This window comes from Mobula hypostoma, chromosome 14 (genome assembly GCF_963921235.1).
Source record: "Mobula hypostoma chromosome 14, sMobHyp1.1, whole genome shotgun sequence".
Lineage (NCBI taxonomy): Eukaryota > Metazoa > Chordata > Chondrichthyes > Myliobatiformes > Myliobatidae > Mobula > Mobula hypostoma.
In genome coordinates, this window is record NC_086110.1 from 3,259,010 (window position 1) to 3,283,077 (window position 24,068).

A 24,068-nucleotide genomic window follows, 5' to 3' on the forward strand; every position below is an offset into this window, starting at 1 on the left:
TATCTTAGAAAGGGTATACTGATGTTGGAGAGGGTTCAGAGAAGATTTACGAGGATGATTCCTGGAATGCAGGGGCTAACATATGAGGAGCGTCTGTCGGCTCTTGAATTGTATTCATTAGAGTATAGAAGAATGAGAGGGGATCTCATAGAAACATTTCGAATGTTGAAAGGGTTGGACAGAGTAGATGTGGAAAGGTTGTTTCCCTTGGTGGGTGAGTCCAGGACAAGAGGCCATAGTCTTAGAATTAGAGGGTACCCAGTTAAAACAGAGATGAGGAGAAATTTTTTTAGCCAGAGGTTCGTGGATTTGTGGAATTCGTTGCCACATATGGCTGTGGAGGCCCGATCATTGAGGGTCTTTAAGGAGGAGATTGACAGGTATCTAATTAGTCAGGATATCAAGGGATATGGGGAAAAAGCCGGAAATTGGAATTAGATGGGTGAATAGTTTAGCTCATGGGGGAGCTGCGGAGCAGACTCGATGGACCGAATGGCCTACTTCTGCTCCTTTGTCTTGTGATCTTGTGAAGTTATTTTAAAAAATCGGTCAATCCTCGAAATCAGTGGATGCCGGATGGCAGGCTAAGGTCCTGAGTGTAATTTGCCTTTTAAAAAATTGAAGCGCATGCTGGCGTACAGGTATGATAAAAATGCAGAGGCCTTAGCACTCCATCTCCTCAGTATCCTGGTGGCCAATATACAGTCTCTGGAAAATAAAACTGAAGACCTCAGAGCAAGATTGCAGTAACAGAGGGACATAAGGAACTGTTGTGAACCTTGCTTCATGGAAGCATGCCTCATTCCATCATTTCAGATGCGGCATTGCAGCCCGAGGATTTCACCATTCACTGCAAAGATAGGACATCTGAGTCCTCTGAAGATAGAGGAAGTGGAACTCATTGTAGTGCAAAGACATGGTGGTTCCGTCTCAGTCCTGCTCACCCACCTGGAATAACAAGCAGTCAAGTGTCTTCCATTGTATCTGTCAAGGGAGTTTTCCATTATTATCCTGGTAGCAGTATATATTCCATCTCTAGCCCAGGGGTCCCCAACCTTTTTTGCAACGCAGACCGGTTTATTATTGACAATATTCCCGCGGACCGGCCGACCGGGGGGGTGGGAGTAGGGTTGCCAACGGACAAGAGTAGCAGTCAAATACATTGTGTTTCCCCGAGAAAGACTACAATGACCATGAAGCCTTGCACGGGCACCAGTGAACATGCGTGACTTGCACATGCGTATATGTGCCGATTTTTTTCTACAAATCGTTTTTGGCGATTCTGTTCGGGGGGGGGTGTTAATCACAACCGGAATATAGGTGATAAGTGGCTAATAAACTCAATTTCGTTTCTAAAGGGATTTATCTAACGAATTTAATATTAAACACACAGCGCATATTTTCCTCACATGAATATAGTGATAAGTCAATTATCAGGGGAGGACAGGGGAGCTTGAAGTAAGTGTTGAACGAACTTCCAGTAGAAGTGGTAGTGGCAGGTTTGATATTATCATTTAAAGAAAAATTGGATAGGTATATGGACAGGAAAGGAATGGAGGGTTATGGGCTGAGTGCAGGTCGGTGGGACTAGGTGAGAGTAGAGTTCGGCACGGACTAGAAGGGCCAAGATGGCCTGTTTCCATGCTGTATTTGTTGTATGGTTACATAAGTCAATAGCATCATAACATTTTAAGTAACATTTGGATATTAAATACACAGCACATATTTTCCCCGTATGAACATATAAAATCATTGCAACACCCCAATATCGCTGAATCAGTGGGAGCCCTGAGCTTGTTTTCCTGCAACAAGACGGTCCTATCGAGGGGTGATGGGAGACAGCGATACTCTAAGGGGGTTCCTTATGTCCAGTCTATTCCGCAATTTAGTTCTAGTTGCATTAATTGCAGAAAACTCCACTTCACAGAAAAATGTTGGAAATGGAAGCAACGTTTTCAGTGCTTCCGTGGCTATCTCAGGATATTTAGCCTTGACTTTGATCCAGAATGCCGGCAGAGATGTTATGTCAAACATACTTTTCTGACCGCCGTCATTTGCAAGCTTGAGAAGTTGATCTGCTTCCCGCGCTGACATGGAGACGCGCGGGTAATGACCTCGCATGCGTTCAAGCTCAACAGTGGGCGTGACAGGGAATGAGGAAAGGTGCAGCTGACTCATATCATTTCATATCGCCAAATCATATCGTTTCCTCGCAGCCCGGTAGCACATGCTTTGCGGCCTGGTGGTTGGGGACCGCTGCTCCAGCCAACATCGGGCAGGCACTGCAGAAGCTAAGCGGTATGATCAGCAGTCATGAAACAGGGCAGCCTGATGCCTTCCCTATTAGGGCTATAGATTTCAACCAGGCCAGCTTGAAGAAGTCTCTGAAAAACTACCACCAACTTATCAGCTGTGGAACCAGCATCAAGGACACTTATTATGCTGTCCCACACCGCACTTCGGACATCTAATCACCTGGCTATACTCCTACTCGGAGCGTTCAGGCAGAGATCAAAGACGGCAGCACCAATGGTGAGGGAGGCAGAGAAGCACTTTATAGAAACGCTTTGAGTGAGTGGATCCTAATGCATGCATGGACTGTACAACATCCAGGGATTCATATTTCAATCTGATTGAATACACCATTGCTCCCCCCTGTGATCTCTGCTGCCATCTGCCTCTTTGATCGTGTGCTCACCCAAATCCACTACCACAGCTGATTCCCCCTTCTTCAGCCTTTTATCTCTTTCATCAATCCATTTCCCAGCCCTCTACTTCACCTCTTCCCCTCCCCTGGTTTCACCTATCACCTACCACATTCAATTTCTTCCTCCCCTTCCCCCACCCTTGCTCTCACTTCTCATCTCTTTTCCAGTCCTGAAGGGTCTTGGCCCAAAACGTCGACTGTACTTTTTTCCATAGATGCTGCCTAGCCCGCTGAATTCCTCCAGCTTTGTGTGTTCATTGTTTGGATTTCCAGCATGTGTTGATCTTCTCGGGTTTGTCACTGACTTCATCAAGACCTGTGTGGATGTGTGTGCCTTTGAGAATATACTGTACACACCATAACCGAAAGCCATCAATGAACCAGAAGAAGTGTAGTCTGCTGAGGGTCAGATCTGTACCATTCAAGACCGGTGATCCAGAACTATACAAAAAGACATGATAGGACCTACAGTAGGCTATTTTAAGAGTGAAAAAGCTATTCTGATTGAAGTTAGAGATGGAATCAAATGCATATCAGTCCTGGCAGGGTTTGCAGGCCATTACTTCCTGCAAGGTGAAACCTAACATCATGAACTGATATGATGTTTCACTTCCAGGTGAGCTCAACGCCTACGAAAGGAATAATAAAACTATACCTGCACAAGTCCCCGCAACATCTGGTGACCCTGTGATCACTGGTTCAAGGCTGATGTCAGAACATCTTTTGAGGGGGTGAACCCTCACAAGATGTCAGGCCCTGATGGTGCACCTGGTAGGGCACTGCAAACCTGTGCCATCCAACTGGTGGAAGTGTTCAATTACATCTTCAATCTCTCACTGCTGCAGTTGGATGTTCACACCATCTTCAAAAGTAGTACTCAAGAAGAGCAGGGTGAAACCCCTCAACAACAATCACCCAGTTGCATTCACATCTGCAGGAATGAAGTGCTTTGAGAAGTTGGTCTTGGCTAGAATCAACTCCTGTCTAACTAAGGACCGGGACCCAATGCAATTTGCCTATTGCCACAATAAGCAGATGAAATCTCATAGTCTATCCACTTGGCCTTGGATCACCTGGAAAATAGCAAAACCTGTCAAACCTGCTGTTTATTGATTACAGCTCAGTGTTCAACACCATTATATCCTCAGTTCTAATCACCGTGCTCCAAAAACTGGGCCTCTGCAACTGAATTCTTGACCTCCTCATTGGGAGACAACCGCCTGTGCTGATCAGAAATAAAATCCTCTCCTTGCTCACAATAAACACTGGCATACCTGAAGGATGTGTGCATTGTCCACTGCTCTACTCTTTCGACACCCATGACTGTGCGGCTACACACACCTCAAATGCCATCTATAAATTTGCCAATGGCACAACTGCTGTTGGCAGAATTTCATAATGGGACGAGGAGGCATACAGGAATAAGATAGACCAGCAGGTTAAGTGGTGTTGAAACAACAATCTTACACTCAACATCTTAAAACCAAGGAATTAATTGTGGACTTCGGGAAGGGGAGTTGAAAGAGCACACATGTCACTAGGTTCGGATTTGGCCCAAGCGCGGAGTGAGGGACACTGAAGTGGGTCAATAATTCACAGACTATAATGCGATTAGTGTTAAGGGGGAAAGAGAACAATAAACGCTAAGCCAAACAGGGCTGCTAGCTAAAACTCTCAAATGGAAAAATGAAGCCTACACTGCAGCCGAAAAGAACAACTAAAATATAAAACGAATATTGTTAGTCTTCAAAGTCAGTTGACTCAAAAGTCCAATTTCTCAGGCGAGGCCAAGGGAGGCCGAATGCAAACAGGCAGTGAAGAGTTGCTGTGCTGTGTCCAAGTCTCGACAAGCTCTACGACGACAAGTATGGAGTTAATACTATCACAATGAAATAATAATTAGCTGACATGTGCATATTCACAAGCGCAATTGCTGTACCTACTGCACTGCCGAATCCGTGGATGTGACAGGGGCCCCCCTCTCTAGGTGCAGACCCTGAGGCACCACAGACCTGTGTCTGCTGGAAGTCCCGGATCAGCAACTTGTCCAAGATGTCCTTCGCTGGGATCCAAGTACGTTCTTCTGGACCATACCCTTCCCAGTCCACAAGGTACTGGACCTTAACACGTGGGGTGACTGGGGCCAGGGGAGAAGCAGTAACTGGCTTGAGCTGGGAAAAATGGAATACTGGGTGGATCTTCAATGATGCTGGTAGATGCACTCTATAGGACACCTTGTTGACAGCCTTTTCCACTACAAACGGTCCCACGTAGCGTGGTGCCAATTTCTGGTTCTCGACTTTCAGGGGAAGATCCCTTGATGCCAACCAGACCTCCTCTGCTGACTTGAATGGCCTTACCTGTCGAGAGAGCCAATCAGCCTGACGGGAATGCTGTTTCTGGGCATGCATCAGAGAAGCCCTGGTTCGCCTCCAGGTATGCTTTGTAGCACTGGATCAGCTGTTCAGCAGCAGGAACTCCTATGTTGATCTCCTGATCAAGGAAGAGCAGGGGCTAGAATCCCTTCTAGCATTCAAAGGGAAACATACCAGTGGAGGACGACTGGAGGTTATTGTGAGCGATCTCTGCCCATTGGGGGCTCCAGGATGTGGAGTTGGAAGAGGCAAGACCACGCTGGGTTGTCTTCAACTCCTGGTTCACTCTCTCAGTCTGGCCATTAGATTGGGGGTGGAAGCCAGACAAGAGGCTGGCCGTGGCTCCTACAAGAGAGCAGAAAACCTTCCAAAAGCGGGAAGTGAACCGTGGTCCACAGTCAGACACCATGTATTGAGGGAAGCCATGGAGCCTGACCACATGCTGAACCATGAGTATGGCAGTCTCACCAGCCGATGGGAGCTTGGAAAGGGCAATGAAGTGGGCAGCCTTGGAAAATCGATCCACAATGACCAAAATGGTGGTGTTTCCATTAGACGGGGGCAGACCAGTGACGAAATCTACAGAGCGGTGGGACCAGGGGCGGTGGGTTACAGGCAGTGGACATAACAGACACACAGGATGCTGCCGTGATGTCTTGTTCTGAGTGCAGGTGGGACAGGCAGACACAAAGTCATAGATGGCCACCAAAATTGTCTCTTTATAAATTCATGAGTCCGTTGAATTCCCGGATGTCCAACCAGAGGGGAGGAGTGACCCCATTCCAACACTTTGGAACGCACTGCAGCAGGAACAAACAGCCGGTTGGGAGGTCCCCCATCCAGGCCTGGATCTGATTGTTGGGTGGCCCTCACCTCTGCCTCTATTCCCCAGATCACCGGAGCAGCGATACACGAGCGAGGAAGAATTGGCATTGTCCTCAGATCCATTCAACTGCCAGGAGAGAGCATCAGTCTTTGTATTCTTGCCGCCAGGACGATAAGTGAGGATGAAATTGAACTGCGTGAAGAAGAGAGCCTACGGGGCTTGTCAAGAGTTGAGTCTCTTAGTATTCTGAATATAGGAGAGGTTCTTGTGATTTGTCCAGACCAAGAATGGATGCTCTGCCCCCTCTAGCCAGTGTAACCATTCCTCCAGGGCCTCCTTAACAGCCAGAAGCTCCCGGATCCCAACATCATAATTCCTCTCGGCCAGAGTCAAGCGACGGGAAAGAAAGGCACAAGGGTGCAGCCGGCAACCCACAGACGAGCGCTGAGAGAGGACAGCTCCATTGCCTACATCGGATGCATCCACCTCGACAATGAATGCTTGAAATGGGTCTGGGTGTAGCAGCAGCGGGGCAGTGGTGAAACGTCACTTTAGCTCTGAAAATGCTTCATTGGCATCGTCCGTCCAATGGAATCCTGCTGAGATCTTCTTGGTGAGTGCATTAATTGGAGCCGCAATAGAGCCAAAATTCCGGATGAAGCAGCAATAAAAGTTCGCAAACCCCTTGAAGCGCCGTACCTGTTTGACTATAGATGGTTTATGCCACTCTGCAATTGCCTGAACTTTACCAGGGTCCATTTGAACACTGGAGGGGGTAAGTATACAGCCCAAAAACGACACCTGGTCTTTATGGAAATCACATTTCTCAGGCTTGGCGTACAGGTTATTTTCAAGAAGGCGTCTGAGTACATGCTGGACCTGCTCCTGATGAGATGTCATCTAAATACGCAAACACAAACTGGTTCAACTTGTCCCTGAGCACATCATTAACCAAGCCCTGGAACACAGCCCGGAGTGTTGGCCAGACTAAAAGGCATCACCAGGTACTCATAGCGGCCATTAGAGGTGCTGAAAGCCGTTTTCCACTCATCCCCTTCTCTTATGCGAACCAGATTGCAAGTATTGCGCAGATCAATTTTGGAAAACATGGTTTCTCCCTGGAGATGCTCAAACGCAGATGCCTGCAAGGGAAGAGGGTAGTGGTTCTTCACAGTGCTGTTGTTCAGGGGCCGATAATCAATGCAGGGACAGAACTTACCATCTTTCTTGCTCACTAAAAAGAAGCCCGCACCTGCCGATGAGGTTGACGGACGGATAAGTCCCACACTCAATACCTCCTTGATGTATTCCTCCACGGCCACCATTTCGGGACGAGAGAGGGAAGAGAGCCGGCCCCGGGGAGGACTAGTGCCAGGTAGGAGCTCTATGGCACATTCGTATGGCCGGTGTGGGGGCAGGGAGGTGGCCTTTCTTTTACTGAAAACCTCAAGGAGATTCCCATATTCAGCCGGAATCCCAGACAGATCCACATCCTTAGCTGACACAGGAGGGGATTCATGGAACGGAGCTTGAGATGGACCCAGACAGGTAGACAGGTAGCCAGTCCCCACTCTTGGAGTACCTTCAGAGACCAATCGATCCATGGGTTATGTCGGCATTACCAGGGAAGAACAAGTTCTAGTAGCATTTCAGGTGAATTAACCAGACAGAAAGTTATTTCTTCATGATGGTTGCCTTCGAGCACCAGTTGGAGGGGTTGGGTGTAAAAGAGGATCTGGCCGGTTCCCAGAAGTCGACTGTCCAGCACCTTGACGTTGGTCTTTTCTCTTGATTCCTGAGTTGGAACTCCCCATCTTTGAGCGACAGAGATGTCCATAAGATTCCCGGCTGCACCAGAGTCGATAAACATCTTAAGTTCATCGGTCTGAGACCTCCACAACAAGGAAGCTGCGAGTATTACAGAATTAGGGGAAGCTGACTGAAGAGAGAACCGGCCCGTCAGGATTCCTCTCTCTGCTGATGGATATTCTGTCTTACTGGACGCTTGGAACATGCTGCACGAAAGTGTCCTGGATCACCACAATAGAGGCAAGAGCCTGTTCTCTGGCACCACTCTCATTCCTCCTGAGACAGGCACATGTGCCCCACTTTCATAGGCTCCTCCATGTCCCTGGGCTGGGTGCTGGGTGGTGAGGGAGGGGGAGAGGGTGAGGAAAGATGGTGATCAGGCGCCGTGGAGGAAGTTTGAAACATTCATTCCCTGCGCCACTCAGTCACCCAGTTGTCAACTCGAATAGCCAGATTAATCAGATCATCCAGACTATCCTGCTCGTCCCGGACGGCGATCTCAAGCTGGATCCCTGCGTTCAGTCCACGCTGGAAGGCAGTGATGAGAGATCTCTCATTCCAACCCATCTCTACTGCAAGGGTACGGAATTTAACTGCATAGGCTCTCACCGTTCCTCTGCCTTGGCACAACCTCCTGACCCCGTTCTGGAAAATCAAAAACCCTCCTTTACTCCACTCCAAAATGTCGGAACGACTGGGCTGTGGGGTAAAGCGTTGAACAAGCTGAGTGGAGGGCATCAAGAAGATCGACCATGTATACCAGTTTTTGCGCATCATCACCAAAACGAGCAGGCTGGGCTTGGAATGTCAGCTCGCATTGGGTAATAAAATTCTTGCAGCCATCGGGATCACCAGAATATCTGCCTGGATGAAGAATAATCAGTTCCTGTATGGACGCGGGTGTCTGTGGGGGCCCGAATGCGGCAGTCAGCCCTGATCCAGGCGTGAGAGCGGGAGTATTAGTAGCAAAGATTGTGGGGGCAGCAGAAAAGAAGGACCTGCGAGATGCTGGGAGTGGAACTGAGGCGGCCTGAGGCTGCTGGATTGTATTGGCGAGAACGTTAATGGACATCAGCTGATGCTGGCTGTTCACAGTAAGTTCATGGACGGCGGCCGTGAATGCGGACATCGCAGACACCTGAATCCGATTGCCTGCGGTGAGCTGTTGAACAGTTGTGGTGAAGGACGACACCTGTTCCTCCAAGGGAGACTGGGCTTGTCCGTACGAGATTATCTGCCTCATTTTCCTTCCTAACTTCACAAAGAACAGATTCCATTCCCTGTAGCTTGTCAGCTACCTGACCAATGAATCTCACGGCCAAGGTTAGCTTCTCTCTCTCTGCTGTGTCCATCTTTGTGTGGTTGAGACTTGCTGTCATTAGGTTCGGATAAGGCCCAAGTGCGCAGTGAGAGACGCAGAAGCGGGTCGATAATTCACAGACATTAATGCCAACAGTCTTAAAGGGGAAAAAAACCAATAAGCACTGGGCCAAATAGAGCCACTACCTAAAACTCTCAAATGAAAAAATGAAGCCTGCACTACGGCTGAAAAGAACAACTAAAATATAAAACAAATACCGCTAGTCTTCAGAGTCAGTTGACTCGACAGGCAAGGCCGAATGCAAAACAGGCAGCGAAGCATTGCTGTGCTGTGTCCAAGTCTCAACAAGCACTATGACAACAAATATGGAGTTAAATACTATCACAATGAAATAATAACTAGCTAACACATGCATATTCACAAGTGCGATTGCCATATCAACTGAGCTGTCGAATCTGTGGCTGTGGCAACATACCAATCTTCTTCGAAGGATCAGCAGTGGAAATGGTGAGCAGTTTAAAGTCTCTGAACATCTCTGAAGATCTATCCTGGGCCCAACATATTGATGCAATTACAAAGAATGCACAACAGTGGCTGTATTTTATTAGGAGTACGAAGGAGACATGGTATGACACCAAAGACACTTGAAAATGTCTACAGATATACCGTGGAGAGCACTCTAATGGGTTGCATCATCATTTAGTAGAAGACCATTAGACCATAACACATAGCAGCAGAATTAGGCCAAAACCAAGACTAAGCAATAACATATAAACATCTGCTTTAAATATACTCAATGACACGGCCTCCACAGCCATCTGTGGCAATGAATTCCACTAATTCACCACCCTCTGGCTAAAGAATTTCCTTCTCATCTCTGTTCTAAATAGGTGACCCTCTGCTCTAAGGCAGTACCCTCTGGTCCTGGACTCACCCACTATAGGAACCTTCCTGTCCACATCCATTCTATCTTGGCCTTTTAACATTTGATAGGCTTCAAGAAGAATTCACCTCATTTTTCTTAACTCTAGTGAGCACAGGCCCAGAGCCATTAAGTGTTCCTCATATATTAACGTTTTATTCCTGAAAACATTGTCATGAATCTCTTCAGGACCCTCACCAATACCTGCGATCAGGGGTCCAAAACTATCCACAAAACTCTAAATAAGGTCTGACCAATGCTTTTTAAAGCCTTTGCATCTCATCTTTGCTCATATTTGTTTTGTCCTGACAAAACAAATGCTAACATTCCATTTGCCTTCCTTACCACTGAGCCAATTTATAATTTAACCTTTACAGAACCCTGCACAAGGACACCCAAGTCCATTGTACTCTCATTTTTGAATTTTCTCACCATTTAGAAAATATACCATGCCTTTATTCCTTCTACCAAAGTGCATGACCATACACTTCCCTACACCATATTCCATCTGCCATTTCCTTGACCATTCTCCTAACGTATCCAAGTCCTTCTGCATTCTCCTTGCTTCCTTCCAGCTATCTTTTCGTATCATCTGCAAACCTGGCCACAAAGCCATCAATTTCAACATCCAAATAATTAACATATACCGTGAAAAGAAGCAGTTCAAACACTGACCACTGCAAAACAACTCTCGTCATCACCAAACAAACAGAAAAAGCCCCACTTTATTTCCGCTCTTAGCTTCCTACCAGTTAGCCAATCTTCTATCCATATTATTATGTAATATCATAAGCTCTTATCTTGTTAGTAGATAGATTCTTTATTGATCCCAAAGGAAATTACGGAGTCATAGTAGCATTACAAGTGCATAGACATAAATGTTAGAAAAGAAGTAGAAAGAATAAAAAATAAGTTACCACAAACAGGAGGATGTCATCACTTCCCGGCTATAGGCTGACTCATTACAGAGCCTAATGGCCGAGGGTAAGAATGACCTCATATTGCGCTCTTAAAGCAGCACAGTTGTCTTAGTCTATTACTAGAAGTGCTCATCTGTTCAGCCAAGGTGGCTAAAAGATTATACCTGGGATCACAATATTCAAGGGTACACATTGTATCGAAAGGACAGGCAGGAAGGCAGCGGGGACCATGTTGCTCTGCTGCTAAAAGATGAAATCAAATCAATATAGAGATATTTGAAGGGTGTTGAATCATTGTGGACAAAGCTAAGGAACTGCAAGGGTAAAAAGACCCTGAAGGGATTTGTATACAGACCCCCAAACAGTAGTAAGGATGTGGCCTATAAATTACAGTGGGAGATAGAAAATGTTTACCAAAAGGGCAATGTTACAATAGTCATGGGGGACTTCAGTATGCAAGTAGATTGGGAAAATCAGATTGGTGCTGGATTCGATGAGGTGAATTTCCAGAATGCCTATGAGATGGCTTTTTAGAGCAGCTCATGGTTGTGCCCGTTAGGGGATCAGTTATTCTGGACTGGGTGCTGTGCAATGAACAAGAATTGATCAGACAACTTCAGGAAAAAGAACCCTTAAGGGCAAGTGATCATAATATGATCAAATTCACCCTGAAGTACGATAAGAAGCTAAAGTCACATGTATCAGTATTACAGTGGAGTAAAGGGAATTACAGAGGCATGAGAGAGGAGTTGGCCAGAATTGATTGAGAAAGAACACTGGCAGAGATGACGGCACAGCAGCAATGGCTGGAATTTCTGGAAGCAATTACATCCCAAAGTGGTAGAAGTATTCTAAAGACAAGATGACACAACTGTGACTAACAAGAGAAGTCAAAGTCAACATAAAAGCCAAAGAGCGGGCATAAAATAGAGCAAAAATTAGTGGAAAGTTTGAGGGTTGGGAAGCTTTTCAAAACCAAAAGAATGCAATTAAAAAGTCATTAAGAAGGTAAAGATGGAATATGAAAGTAAGCTAATATTAAAGAGGATACCAAAGGTTTCTTCAGATACAAAGTATAAAAGAGAGGCAAAAGTGGATATCAGACCACTGGAAAACAATGCTGGAGAGGTAGTAATGGAGGACAAGAAAATAGAAGATAAACAAAATTTGTATTTTGCATCAGACTTCACTCTAGAAGACACTAGCAGTATGGTGGAAGTTCCAGGTGTCAGAAGTTATGAACTGTGTGAGGTTACTATTCCTAGAGAGAAGGTCCTTGGGAAACTGAAAGATCAGAAGGTAGATGAGTCACCTGGACCAGATGGTGTACACGCCTGGGTTCTGAAAGAGGTGGCTGAAGAGATGGTGGAGGTATTAGTAATGATATTTCAAGAATCACTGGTACCTATTTCTGGAATGGTCCTGGAAGACTGGAAAATTGCAAATATCATTCCACTCTTCAAGAAGGGAGAAAGGCAGAAGAAAGAAAGCTATAAACCAGCTAGTCTGACCTCAGTGATTGGGAAGATGTTGAAGTCGATTATTAAGGATGAGTTCTCAGGGTACTTGAGGGAACATGATAAAATAGACAATAGTAAGCATGGTTTTCATAAGGGATAATCTTGCCTAACAAATCTGTTGGAATTCTTTGAAGAAATAACAAGCAGGATAGACAAAGGAGAATCAATTGATGTTGTGTACTTTAATAAGGTGTCACATATGAGACTGCTTAACAAGCTACGAAGTATTACGAAGTATTACAAGCTACAATGTATTACAAGCAAGATTCTAGCATGGATAAAGCAGTGACTGATTGGCAGGAGGCAAAGAATGGGAATAAAGGGAGACTTTTTTGATTGGCAGCCAATGACTAGTGGTGTTCCACAGCGGTCTGTGTTGGGACTAATTCTTTATACTTTATTTATATGTCAATGATTTGTCCTGACAAAGGGTCTCGGCCCGAAACGTCGACTGTGCTTCTTCCTATGGATGCTGTCTGGCCTGCTGCGTTCACCAGCACTTTGTGTGTGTTGCTTGAATTTCCAGCATCTGCAGATTTCTTCGTGTTTGCATGGATGATGGAATTGATGGCTTTATTGCAAAGTTTGCTGATGATATGAAGATAGGTAGAGGGGTAGGTACTTTTGAAGAAGTAGAGAGGCTACAAAAGGACTTAGTCAGATCAAGAGAATGGGCAAAGAAGGTAGATGGAATACACTATTAGGATATGTAGAGTTATGCACTTTGGTAGAACAAATGAAACGGTTGACTATTTTCTAAACTGAGAGGAAATACAAAAAACTGAGGTGCAAAGGGACTTGAGAGTCCTTCTGCAGGATTCGCTAAAGGTTAATTTGCAGATTGATTCCATGTAGAGGAAGGCAAATGTGATGTTAGCATTCATTTGAAGAGGACTAGAATATAGGGAGGTAATGTTGAGATTTTATAAAGCACTGGAGAACCCTCACTTGTAGTATTGTGAGCAGGTTTGGGCTCCTTATCTTAGAAAGGATGTGGTAAACTGGAAAGGATTCAACATAGAAATCTAAAGCACATTACAGCCCCACGGCCCACAATATTGTACCGACCATGTACCCTACTCTAGAAACTGCCTAAAATTTCCCTAACGTATATCCCTCTATTTTTCTAAGCTCCATGTACCTATCTAAGAGGCTCTTAAAAGACCCTATTATGTCCACTTCCACCACCACCGCCGGCAGTGCATTCCACACACCCGCCACTCTCTGTGTGAAAAGCTTACCCCTGACATCCCCTCAGTACCTATTCCAACACTCTCGTGTTAGCCATTTCAGCCCTGGGAAAAAGGCTTTGACTATCCATACAATTAATGCCCCAATCATCTTATACACCTCTATCAGGTCACCTCTCATCCTCCGTCACTTCAAGGAGAAAAGGCCCAGTTCACTCAACCTATTCTCATAAGGTACACCATCCGAACAAGGCAACATACTTGTAAATCTACTCTGAACTCTCTCTATAGTATCTCCATCCTTCCTGAAGTGAGGTGACCAGAACTGAACACAGTACTCCAAGTGGGGTCTGACCAAGGTCTTATATAATTGTAACATTACCTCATGGCTCTTGAACTCAATCCCACGGTTGATGAAGGCCAACACACCATACGCCTTCTTAATACAGTCAACCTGCGCAGCAGCTTTGAGCGTCCTATGGACATGGACCCCAAGATCTCTCAGATCCTCCACACTGCCAAGAGTCTTATCATTAATATTATATTCTGGCAAAGAGGACTCAAAGAAGGTTCACAAAAATAATTCCAGGATTCAATGGCTTGTCAGATGAAGAGTGTCTGATGGCTCTGGGCTTGTATTCACTAGGATTCAAAAGAATTAAGGGTGACCTCATTGAAACCTTTTGAATGGTGAAAGGTCTTGATAGAGCGGATGTGGAGAGGATGTTTCCTGGCTGGGAGAGTCTAAGGTCAGAGGACACTGCCTCAAAATAGAGGGCGGCCTTTTAGAGTGAAGATGAGGTGGAATTTCTTTAGCCAGACAGTGAAATTCTTTGCCACAGGCAGCTGTGGAGGATGTTATTGGGTATATTTAAGGCAGAGGTTGATTGATTCAGAGCCACGATGAAATGGCGGAGCAGACTCAAATGGCCAAATGGCCTGATTCTGCTCCTATATTTTATGGTCTTATAGTTTTTGTATTAATATATATGGCAATGTACTAATGCCGGAAAGCAACAAATTTCATGAGATATTGAACCTAATTCTGATTCTAAAATTGATTGCAAAGTTGTTGTGACACCACTCAGCCACTCCTACATGCCTCCTTGTCACTATCTGAAATCCTGCCAACAATAGTTTATCACCACAAATTCACAGATGGTATCTGAGCTGTGCCTAGCCACAGAGATGTGGGTGTAGAGAGGGTAGAGCAGTGGGCAAAGCACCGAACTTTGAGATGCACCAGTAATGATTGTTCATACAGGCAAATAAACATTGGCACACTGCCCATCATGTTTCAAAACTCAATTTTCGTCTTCCTCATGTCTCCAATGATAGATGAGGGCGAGGGTAGAACAGGACAGAACTTTTTCTTACACCATTATTCAGATCCACCTCTGCTGTTAAGTTCATGATGAACCAGTATCTCACCGTTCCCCCAAAAAATCATTCCCACCTTTCCCTCAAAATTATGCCACTCTTCTCCCAAAATCTCCTCCACACTTCCCTCAAATTCTCTTTATCTCTCCCCCAAAGTCTCTCCACTGCCCAACCTTTTCACTCTCATCCAATTCCTAGGCCTGGTTTTAAGACAACTCGGAAGGTAATGCTATTCTACACTCAATCCACTGTAAAATGAACATGGAACACGGTTTCTCGCTATTTTTCATGGGCACATAGGGGTACATAGTTAAGCATCTCTCAGAAGATAGCTGGCATTGTGAACCACAAACTTTTAAAATTTGTAATAGTACTTTTGTTCCTCTCCTTTCCTAGTTCATATTCCAACTTGATTTTACTTTGTAAACAAAGTTAAATAGCACCTTGAGGCCCTCCATTGGTTGGGGTCAGCCATGGATATTCTGACCCCAGCTGTCTACATGATACACAAGCCAGGGCAGTACGATACAGAGAGCAAGTTGTTCCCTATATAGCAGGCTCCCCCGCTCCATGCAGTAAATGTATCCAAAGGAACAGCAAAGACCGATACCCCTTGGCACCAACATTGCTGTAGGAGTTTCCAATCAGTGTTGAATTCAATGTAGGACTGCCTTAGAGACTCCAACTCCAGATTTTTCTTTGGGGTTTACACCTGAAGCCTTCCCCATGAGTGCATACAGCATCAAGGCAGCGGAGGTTTGGGATCAGAGTTTTCCTTCTCCTAGATGAGCTGCCAACCACGGCTGACGAGCCCCATCTGCCCGAAGTGACTGGTTTTAGGATTCCAGTAACCCGGCTTTGTTCCTTCTCCTGTCAGTAGAAACAGTTATGCCGGGCTTAGTAGCTAAGCCACACGTGATGGCCAGGAGCTGGATTTGGTTGTCAGAGGCTATTTGAGACACACACCACTGGCAGCATTTACTCTGTAGTAGGAGCTTATCCCCACCACAATTTCTGGAATGTGTACAGCAAAGCTACCTTTGCTCTACTTGGTGGCTTTGGTGGCTATCTGCAAACAAGTTCATTACACTACTCAGCAAAGCGAATTGACATCTACACACCACGACATCCACATCATTGAAAAGGGGGGTTACCGTGCTGAGACAGGAATCGCTAATACTTCTTGGCCAACTTGCTCGATGTCCACAACCAGGGCTGACTCATACTTCTTTACAGTGTTGGAGCACAAAGTTACCTAGGACAAAAGATTAAAAGATCAGAATGAGAAATACCTGTCAACTCGTAGAAAATAGACTCAACAGTTCTGGTTTGCTCTGAGAACAAACTTGGAGTAATTTGTATCTATCTACGTATTTATTTATTTAATGGCATAGAGCACGGAAGAGGCCCCTCCAGCCCTCCGAGCCACGCCACCCAGCAGTCCCCGAAGTTATTCCCAGTCTTACCACGGAACAATTTACAATGACCAATTAACCTACCAACCAGTACCTCTTTGGACTGTGGGGGGAAACCGGAGGAAACCCACGAGGTCATGGGAAAATGAACAAACTCCTTACGTTGGAGGGAATTGAACTAGTATCGCCTGAACTGTAAAGCACTGTGCTAACCACTAAGCTACCATGCTGCCCCAAGTCCTTCTGGACACGATTTGGAGAAGGCTGTAGTTATATTTACTAAACTAATTACTCACAGAATCAGAATCAGATTTAACATCATTGGCATTTGTCATAAAATATGTTCTTTTATTGCAGCAGCAAATTGCAATACACAATGTAGAATAAATTACACATATATATAGCTAGGGTGCCTAAGACTTCTGCACAGTACAGTATTTGTCAATGTGGAGTGAAGAATGAGTTTGTAAATCTTGCAGGAGTAAAGGATGTTGGGAATAGCAAGGGTGGAGAACCATGGGAGGGGTGTGGGACAGGTGGCAGAGAGAGTGGCAGAAGCACTCACCAGACAAGGTGAGGAGGTGATAGAAAGGAGTTATAGGCAGGTGGTCTCACTGGGGCCAGGGGAGACAGACAAGTGGGTAACAGTCAGGAGAGGGAAGGGGAAGAGTCAGGTACCAGAGAGTACCCCGGTGGCTGTACCCCTTAACAATAAGTACTGTTGAGTACTGTTGGGGGGCGGGGGAACAGCCTTCCTGGGGGAAGCGACAGTGGCTGTGCCTCTGGCACAGAGTCTGGCCCTGTGGCTCAAAAGGGTAGGGAAAGGAAGAGGAAGGCAGTAGTGATAGGGGACTCTATAGTTAGGGGGTCAGACAGGCGATTCTGTGGACGCAGGAAAGAAACTCAGATGGCAGTTTGCCTCCCAGGAGCCAGGGTCTGAGATGTTTCAGATCACGTCCATGTTATCCTGCAGTGGGAGAGAGAACAGCCAGAGGTCGTGGTACATATTGGTACTAATGACATAGGTAGGAAAAGGGAAGAGGTCCTGAAAACAGACTACAGGGAGTTAGGAAGGAAGTTGAGAAGCAGGACCGCAAAGGTAGTAATCTCGGGATTACTGCCTGTGCCACGTGACAGTGAGTATAGGAATAGAATGAGGTGGAGGATAAATTTGTGGCTTAGGGATTGGAGCGGGGGGCAGGGATTCAGATTTCTGGATTACTCTGACCTCTTTTGGGCAGAGTGTGACCTGTACAAAAAGGACGGATTGCACTTGAATCCCAGAGGGACCAATATCCTAGTGGGGAGGTTTGCTAAGGCTACTGGGAAGAGTTTAAACTAGAATTGTTGGGGGGTGGGAGCCGAACTGAAGAGACTGGGGAAAAGGCAGTTGGCTCACAAATAGAGAAAGCTTGGAGACAGTGTATGAGGGAGGTTAGGCAGGTGATAGAGAAGGGACGCACTCAGACCGATAGTTTGAGATGTGTCTATTTTAATGCAAGGAGTATTGTGAACAAAGTGGATGAGCTTAGAGCGTGGATCAGTACTTGGAGCTATGATGTGGTGGCCATTACAGAGACTTGAATGGCTCAGGGACAGGAATGGTTACTTCAAGTGCCGGTTTTTAGATGTTTCAGAAAGGACAGGGAGGGAAGCAAAAGAGGTGGGGGCATGGCATTGTTGATCAAAGATTGCATCTCGGCTGCAGAAAAGGTGGACATCATAGAGGGATGGTCTACGGAGTTTCTGTGGGTGGAGGTTAGGAACAGGAAGGGGTCAATAACTTTACTGGGTGTTTTTTATAGGCCACCCAATAGTAACAGGGATATTGAGGAACAGATAGGGAAAGGTGTAATACTAACAGAGTTGCCATGATGGGAGATTTTAATTTCCCAAATATCGATTGACACCTCCCTGGAGCAGGGGGTTTAGATGGTGTGGAGTTTGTTAGGTGTGCTCAGGAAGGTCTCTTGACACAATATGTAGATAAACCGTGACGGGCAGGATTAAGGAAAACCCCACGGCATTCTAAAAGTATGTGAAGAGCAAGAGGATAAGACGTGAAAGAATAGGACCAATCAAGTGTGAAAATGGGGAAGTGTGTATGGAACCGGAGGAAATAGCAGAGGTACTTAATGAATACTTTACTTCAGTATTCACTATGGAAAAGGATCTTGGTGATTGTAGTGATGACTTGCATTGGACTGAAAAGCTTGAGCATGAAGATATTAAGGAAGAGGATGTGCTGGAGCTTTTGGAAAGCATCAAGTTGGATAAGTCGCCGGGACTGGATGAGATGTACTCCAGGCTACTGTGGGAGGTGAGGAAGGAGATTGCTGAGCCTCTGGAGATGATCTTTGCATCATCAATGGGGACGGGAGATGTTCTGGAGGATTGGAGGGTTGCAGATGTTATTCCTTTATTCAAGAAAGGGAGTAGAGATAGCCCAGGAAATTATAGACCAGTGATTCTTACTTCAGTGGTTGGTAAGTTGATGGAGAAGATCCTGAGAGACAGGATTTATGAACATTTGAAGAGGTATAATATGATTAGGAATAGTCAGCATGGCTTTGTCAAGGGCAGGTCGTGCCTTATGAGCCTGATTGGATTTTTTGAGAATATGACTAAACACATCGATGAAGGAAGAGCAGTAGATGTAGTGTATATGGATTTCAGCAAGGCATTTGATAAGGTACCCCATGCAAGGCTTATTGAGAAAATAAGGAGACATTGGATCCAAGGGGACATTGCTTTGTGGATCCAGAACTAGCTTGCCCACAGAAGGCAAAGAGTGGTTGTACACGGGTCATATTCTGCATGGAGGTCAGTGACCAGTGGTATGCCTCAGGGATCTGTTCTGGGACCCTTCGTGATTTTTATAAATGACCTGGATGAGGAACTGGAGGGATGGGTTAGTAAATTTGCTGATGACACAAAGGTTGGAGGTATTGTGGATAGTGTGGAGGGCTGTCAGAGGTTACAGCGGGACATTGATAGGATGCAAAACTGGACTGAGAAGTGGCAGATGGAGTTCAACCCAGATAAGTGTGAAGTGGTTCATTTTGGTAGGTCAACTATGATGGCAGAATATTGTAATGGTAAGACTCTTGGCAGAGTGGAGAATCAGAGGGATATTGGGGTCCGAATCCATAGGATGCTCAAAGCTGCTGCGCAAGTTGACTCTGTGGTTAAGAAGGCATACGGTGTATTGGCCTTCATCGATTGCGCAATTGAGTTTAGAAGCCGAGAGGTAATGTTGCAGCTATATAGGACCCTGGTCAGACCCCACTTGGAGTACTGTGCTCAGTTCTGGTCGCCTCACTGCAGGAAGGATGTGGAAACCATAGAAATGGTGTAGAGGAGATTTACAAGGATGTTGCCTGGATTGGGGAGCATGCCTTATGAAAGCAGGTTGAGTGAACTCGGCCTTTTCTCCCTGGAGCGATAGAGGATGAGAGGTGACCTGACAGAGGTGTATAAGATGATGACAGGCATTGATCGTGTGGATAGTCAGAGGCTTTTTCCCAGGGCTGAAATGGTTGCCACAAGAGGACACAGGTTTAAGGTGCTGGGGAGTAGGTACAGAGGAGATGTCAGAGGTAAGTTTTTTTTTATGCAGAGAGTGGTGAGTGCGTGGAATGGGCTGCCAGCAACTGTGGTGCAGGCGGATATGATAGGGTCTTTTAAGAGACTTTTGGATAGGTGCATGGAGCTTAGGAAAATAGAGGGCTATGGGTAAGCCTAGTAATTTCTAAGGTAGGGATATGTTCGGCACAACTTTGTGGGCCAAAGGGCCTGTATTGTGCTGTAGGTTTTCTATGTTTCTATGTCACTTGATTCAAAACAATTGGTTTATTAATCATTATAGAATGTATCTTTGGTACGTCCTGCTCCCTCCCCTTCCCCTTCCCCCCTATCCAACCATGATTCTGCTCTCCTTTCCCCTTCTCACTCTCAGTCCATAATAGAAACCCAATTCATAATCAAGTTTATCATTACTCACATATGCCATGAATTTTTTTTTTGCGGCAGCACTACAGTGCAACACGTAAAATTATTCCAGTAGTGTGTAAATTTCTTAGGCATACTATCTATATGTAAGTGCCTAAGACATTTGCATAGTACAATATATGTGTGTGTGTGTGTATAATTAAATAGTAGTGGAAAAAGAGAGCAAAAAAAGAAATAAAATATTGACATAGTGTACATGGGTTGATTGTCCATTCAGAAATGTGCTCATGGAGGGAAGAAGCTATTCATAAAATGTTGAGTGTGTGTCTTCGGGCTCCTGTGCCTTCTCCTTTCTGGTAGTAATGAGAAGAGGGCACGTCCTGGGATGATGGGGTCTTTAATGATGGAAGCTGACTTTCTCAGGCATTGCCTTTTGAAAATGTCCTCAATACTGGGAAGGCTAGTGCCCATGATGGAGCTGTCTGAGTTTACAAATTACTGCAGCATTTTCCGATCCTGTGCTGTGGCCCCTCCATACCAGATGGTGATGCCATCAGTTTAAAATGCTCTGCATGTTAAAATGTTCTCCATGCTTATCTGTGGGAATCTGCGAGTCTTTGGTGACACACAAAGTCTCCTCAAACTTCTAATGAAATAAAGCTGCTGTCATGTGTCATTTAATTATTAATTGTATCAATATGTAGTTACCAGAATAGACCTTCAGAGATGTTGGCACATAGGAGCTTGACACTGCTCACCCTTGATGAGGACTGGTGTGGGTTCCCTCAACTTCCCCTTTCTAAAGTCCGCAATCAATTCTTCGATCTTACGAAGATTGAGTGCAAGGTTTTTGTGGCAACATCACTTAATCAGCTGATCTATCTCATGCCCGTACGGCTCCTTGTCACCATCTGAAATTCTGTCAACAATAGCGTCATCAGCAAACTTAAAGATGGTGTTTGAGCCGTGCGTAGCTGCACAGTCATGGGTGCAAGGAGAGTGCAGCAGTGGGATAAGGACATGTCCTTGATGTGTGCCAGTGTTGAGGAATTGAGGTCAAATGAGGTGTGAGCTGCTCATGGGTTGATCTGTACATGTGTTTGTGTTCAGTGTATTCTTTCATTGTTACATACAGTATATCACCAAATTACAGCTATCACTAAAATTTAAAAAAGTGGTTAGTGTCAATGGGCGGCTGGAGGTCTGTACAGACCCCAGTGGGCTGAAGTGTCTGTTTCTGTGCTGTTTGTGAATGATGGACTATGGTGACAAGATAGCCAGTGATTGTGCTGTTATTCAATTTCAGGAATCTTCACTGTGAGTTTATGCAGCATCTCAATCAAGGGCCTTTCTAATGGAGAGACAAAATGTCAGGGTTACAAAAGATGAATTTAATGTTATAATGTCAAAATCCTGCTGCAAGTCTGTCCTTGATAAATCTCAAGCCCTCGTGATCAAGGTTTGCCAAAATTCAATCAGCATGGGTTCTGGATATCATTCATATCTTTGGTAGGTATATATCTCTGTGACACTAGTTTTCTAGACGTGGGTATATTGCTGATCCTACAAATGCTCTTTGTTTTAATTTTTCACTTCTTGCTGTACTGGGGTCTGAAAGATGAATAATTTAAGAGGTGGATATGGTGCTATTTGGTATGTGGGAAGCACAGATGTGGATATTCTCGGTAAAACTGGAATAGCACATTAGTTATTCAATGTCAAAACCCACATGGACCAAAGAGGGGACAGACATTAACCTTGCTATTTCCTTTCTGCCTTGGTGTACAGCTAACTGAGGTGGCCACTCAGTGATTATTCAAACTATAAGGTTTGTCCCAGCAGCATTTCTTTAGAAACAGCTTTGTGACAAATTCAAGGAATTATATTGATTGAAATCATATCAGTTTTATGTGCAACTCAAAGTTACAATAAATGCCTTTTTCCTTTATTCAAATATTTTTAGGATAATTTATGATCAATAACATCTACTGAGACACTCTCCTTTCATTATTACCCCTCTCCCTACTGGAGAGGTTTCTGTCTCAAGATGATAAGGTTTACAAACCAGCGGTATCAGTGTTTTTTAAGGAGTAACACCGCCCATCTCTGGATAGGACCGGGTACCAGAATCTCAGCAGGGTCAACTTGACTTCTGGTGACCCTATCACTCTGCTGCACAAGGGCAGGCCTGGATTGGTGTGAGGAGCCGAGGAAGAAGATAACCATTGTCCCCAATAGTCAGTATTCCATGCCACCTAGTGATCACATATGGCATATATTGCAAGACTGCCTGAAAGTAAACAAGATTTCCAGGAACATGCCTTTTACTATCACATTTCATCTCTTAGTCATACAAAAGCTATTGCTCAGGAGGGAGAGACCCTGCAATTTCCGTTGCACATTCTACAAGCTGGGAGGGCTAGTGCCTCAGGAAGTTGCAGGGTGAATATTTTATGAGATATTATTGATGCTGTTTTACCATATTCATCTGATATAGATGCTTTAATTCCAGATCCCATATTTAGAGTTTACAAAGCAAGTGCCAGACAATAGAATTTCTACGCCTATGCATTTTTATGTAGATACTGGGAACTGACAAATAATGAGGGCATAGAGTCATACAGCACGATAGCATGAAACTTCAGCAACTCAGGTCCATGCCAATCTATTATTCTGCCTAATTCCATCGATCTACACCTGGACCATAGCCCTCCACACCCCTCCTATCCATCTACTTAACCAAATTTCTCTTAAATATCGAAATCAAACCCTTATCTACCACTTTTGCTGGTAGCTCATTCCACACTCGTACTACCCTCTGAGTGAAGAAATTCTCCCTCGGGTTCCTCTTAAATATTTAACCTTTCATCCTTAACCTATGAACTCTAGTTCTAGTAACACTCACAACACGCTGTAGGAGCTCAGCAGATCAGGCAGAATCCGTGGAAACGATCAGTCAACGTTTCGGGCCAGAACACTTCGTCAGGACTGAAGAGGGAAGGGGCAGAGGTCCTATAAAGAAGGTGGGGGGAGGGTGGGAAGCCAGGACTGGAGAGGACTAGTTCTAGTCTCACCCAACCTCAGTGGAAAAAGCCTGCCTGCATTTACACTATCCATACCCCTCATAATTTTGTATATTTCATTCAAATCTCCCCTCATTCTCCCGCACTCAGAGAAATAAGGTTCTAATCTATCTAGCTTTTTCCTATAACCCAGGTCCTCAAGTCCCAGCAATATCCATGTAAATTTTCTCTATACATTTTCAATGTTATTGATATCTTTCCTGTAGGTAGGTGACTGGAACTGCATACAATATGCAAAATATGGCCTCACTAATGCCTGGATTCTGTACTCCTGTACTCAGTTCTCTAATTTATGAAAGCCAATGTGCCAAAAGCTCTCTTCACAACCCTATCTACCTGTGATGCCACTTATAAGGAATTATAGATGTGTCCCTTGATTCCTCTGCTCTAAACGCTCCTCTGTGCCCTGCTGCTCACCCTACCCTAATTTGTCCTCCTGAAGTATAACACCTCACACTTGTCTGCATTAAATTCCACCTGCCATTTTTCAGCCACTTTTCCAGCTGGTCCAGTTCCCAGTGTAAGCTTTGATAGCCTTCGCTGCTGACCTCTGTACCCCTAATCTTGGTGTCATCTGCAAATTTGTTGATCCACTCTACCACATTATCATCCAAATCATTAAGTTAAATGACAAACAATGGACCCAGCA

At 45.0% G+C, this 24,068-nt stretch overlaps 1 protein-coding gene across 1 annotated transcript in view; it reads right to left on the bottom strand.

Moving 5' to 3' along the window:
• hydin (HYDIN axonemal central pair apparatus protein) overlaps positions 1 to 24,068 on the bottom strand; it is a 977,428-nt gene that overhangs the window by 630,767 nt on the left and 322,593 nt on the right. Inside the window, exon 15 of the mRNA XM_063066586.1 lies at positions 16,125 to 16,225. Within this exon, the coding sequence (XP_062922656.1) occupies positions 16,125 to 16,225 (101 nt within the window). The remainder of the gene's footprint in view (positions 1 to 16,124; positions 16,226 to 24,068) is intronic.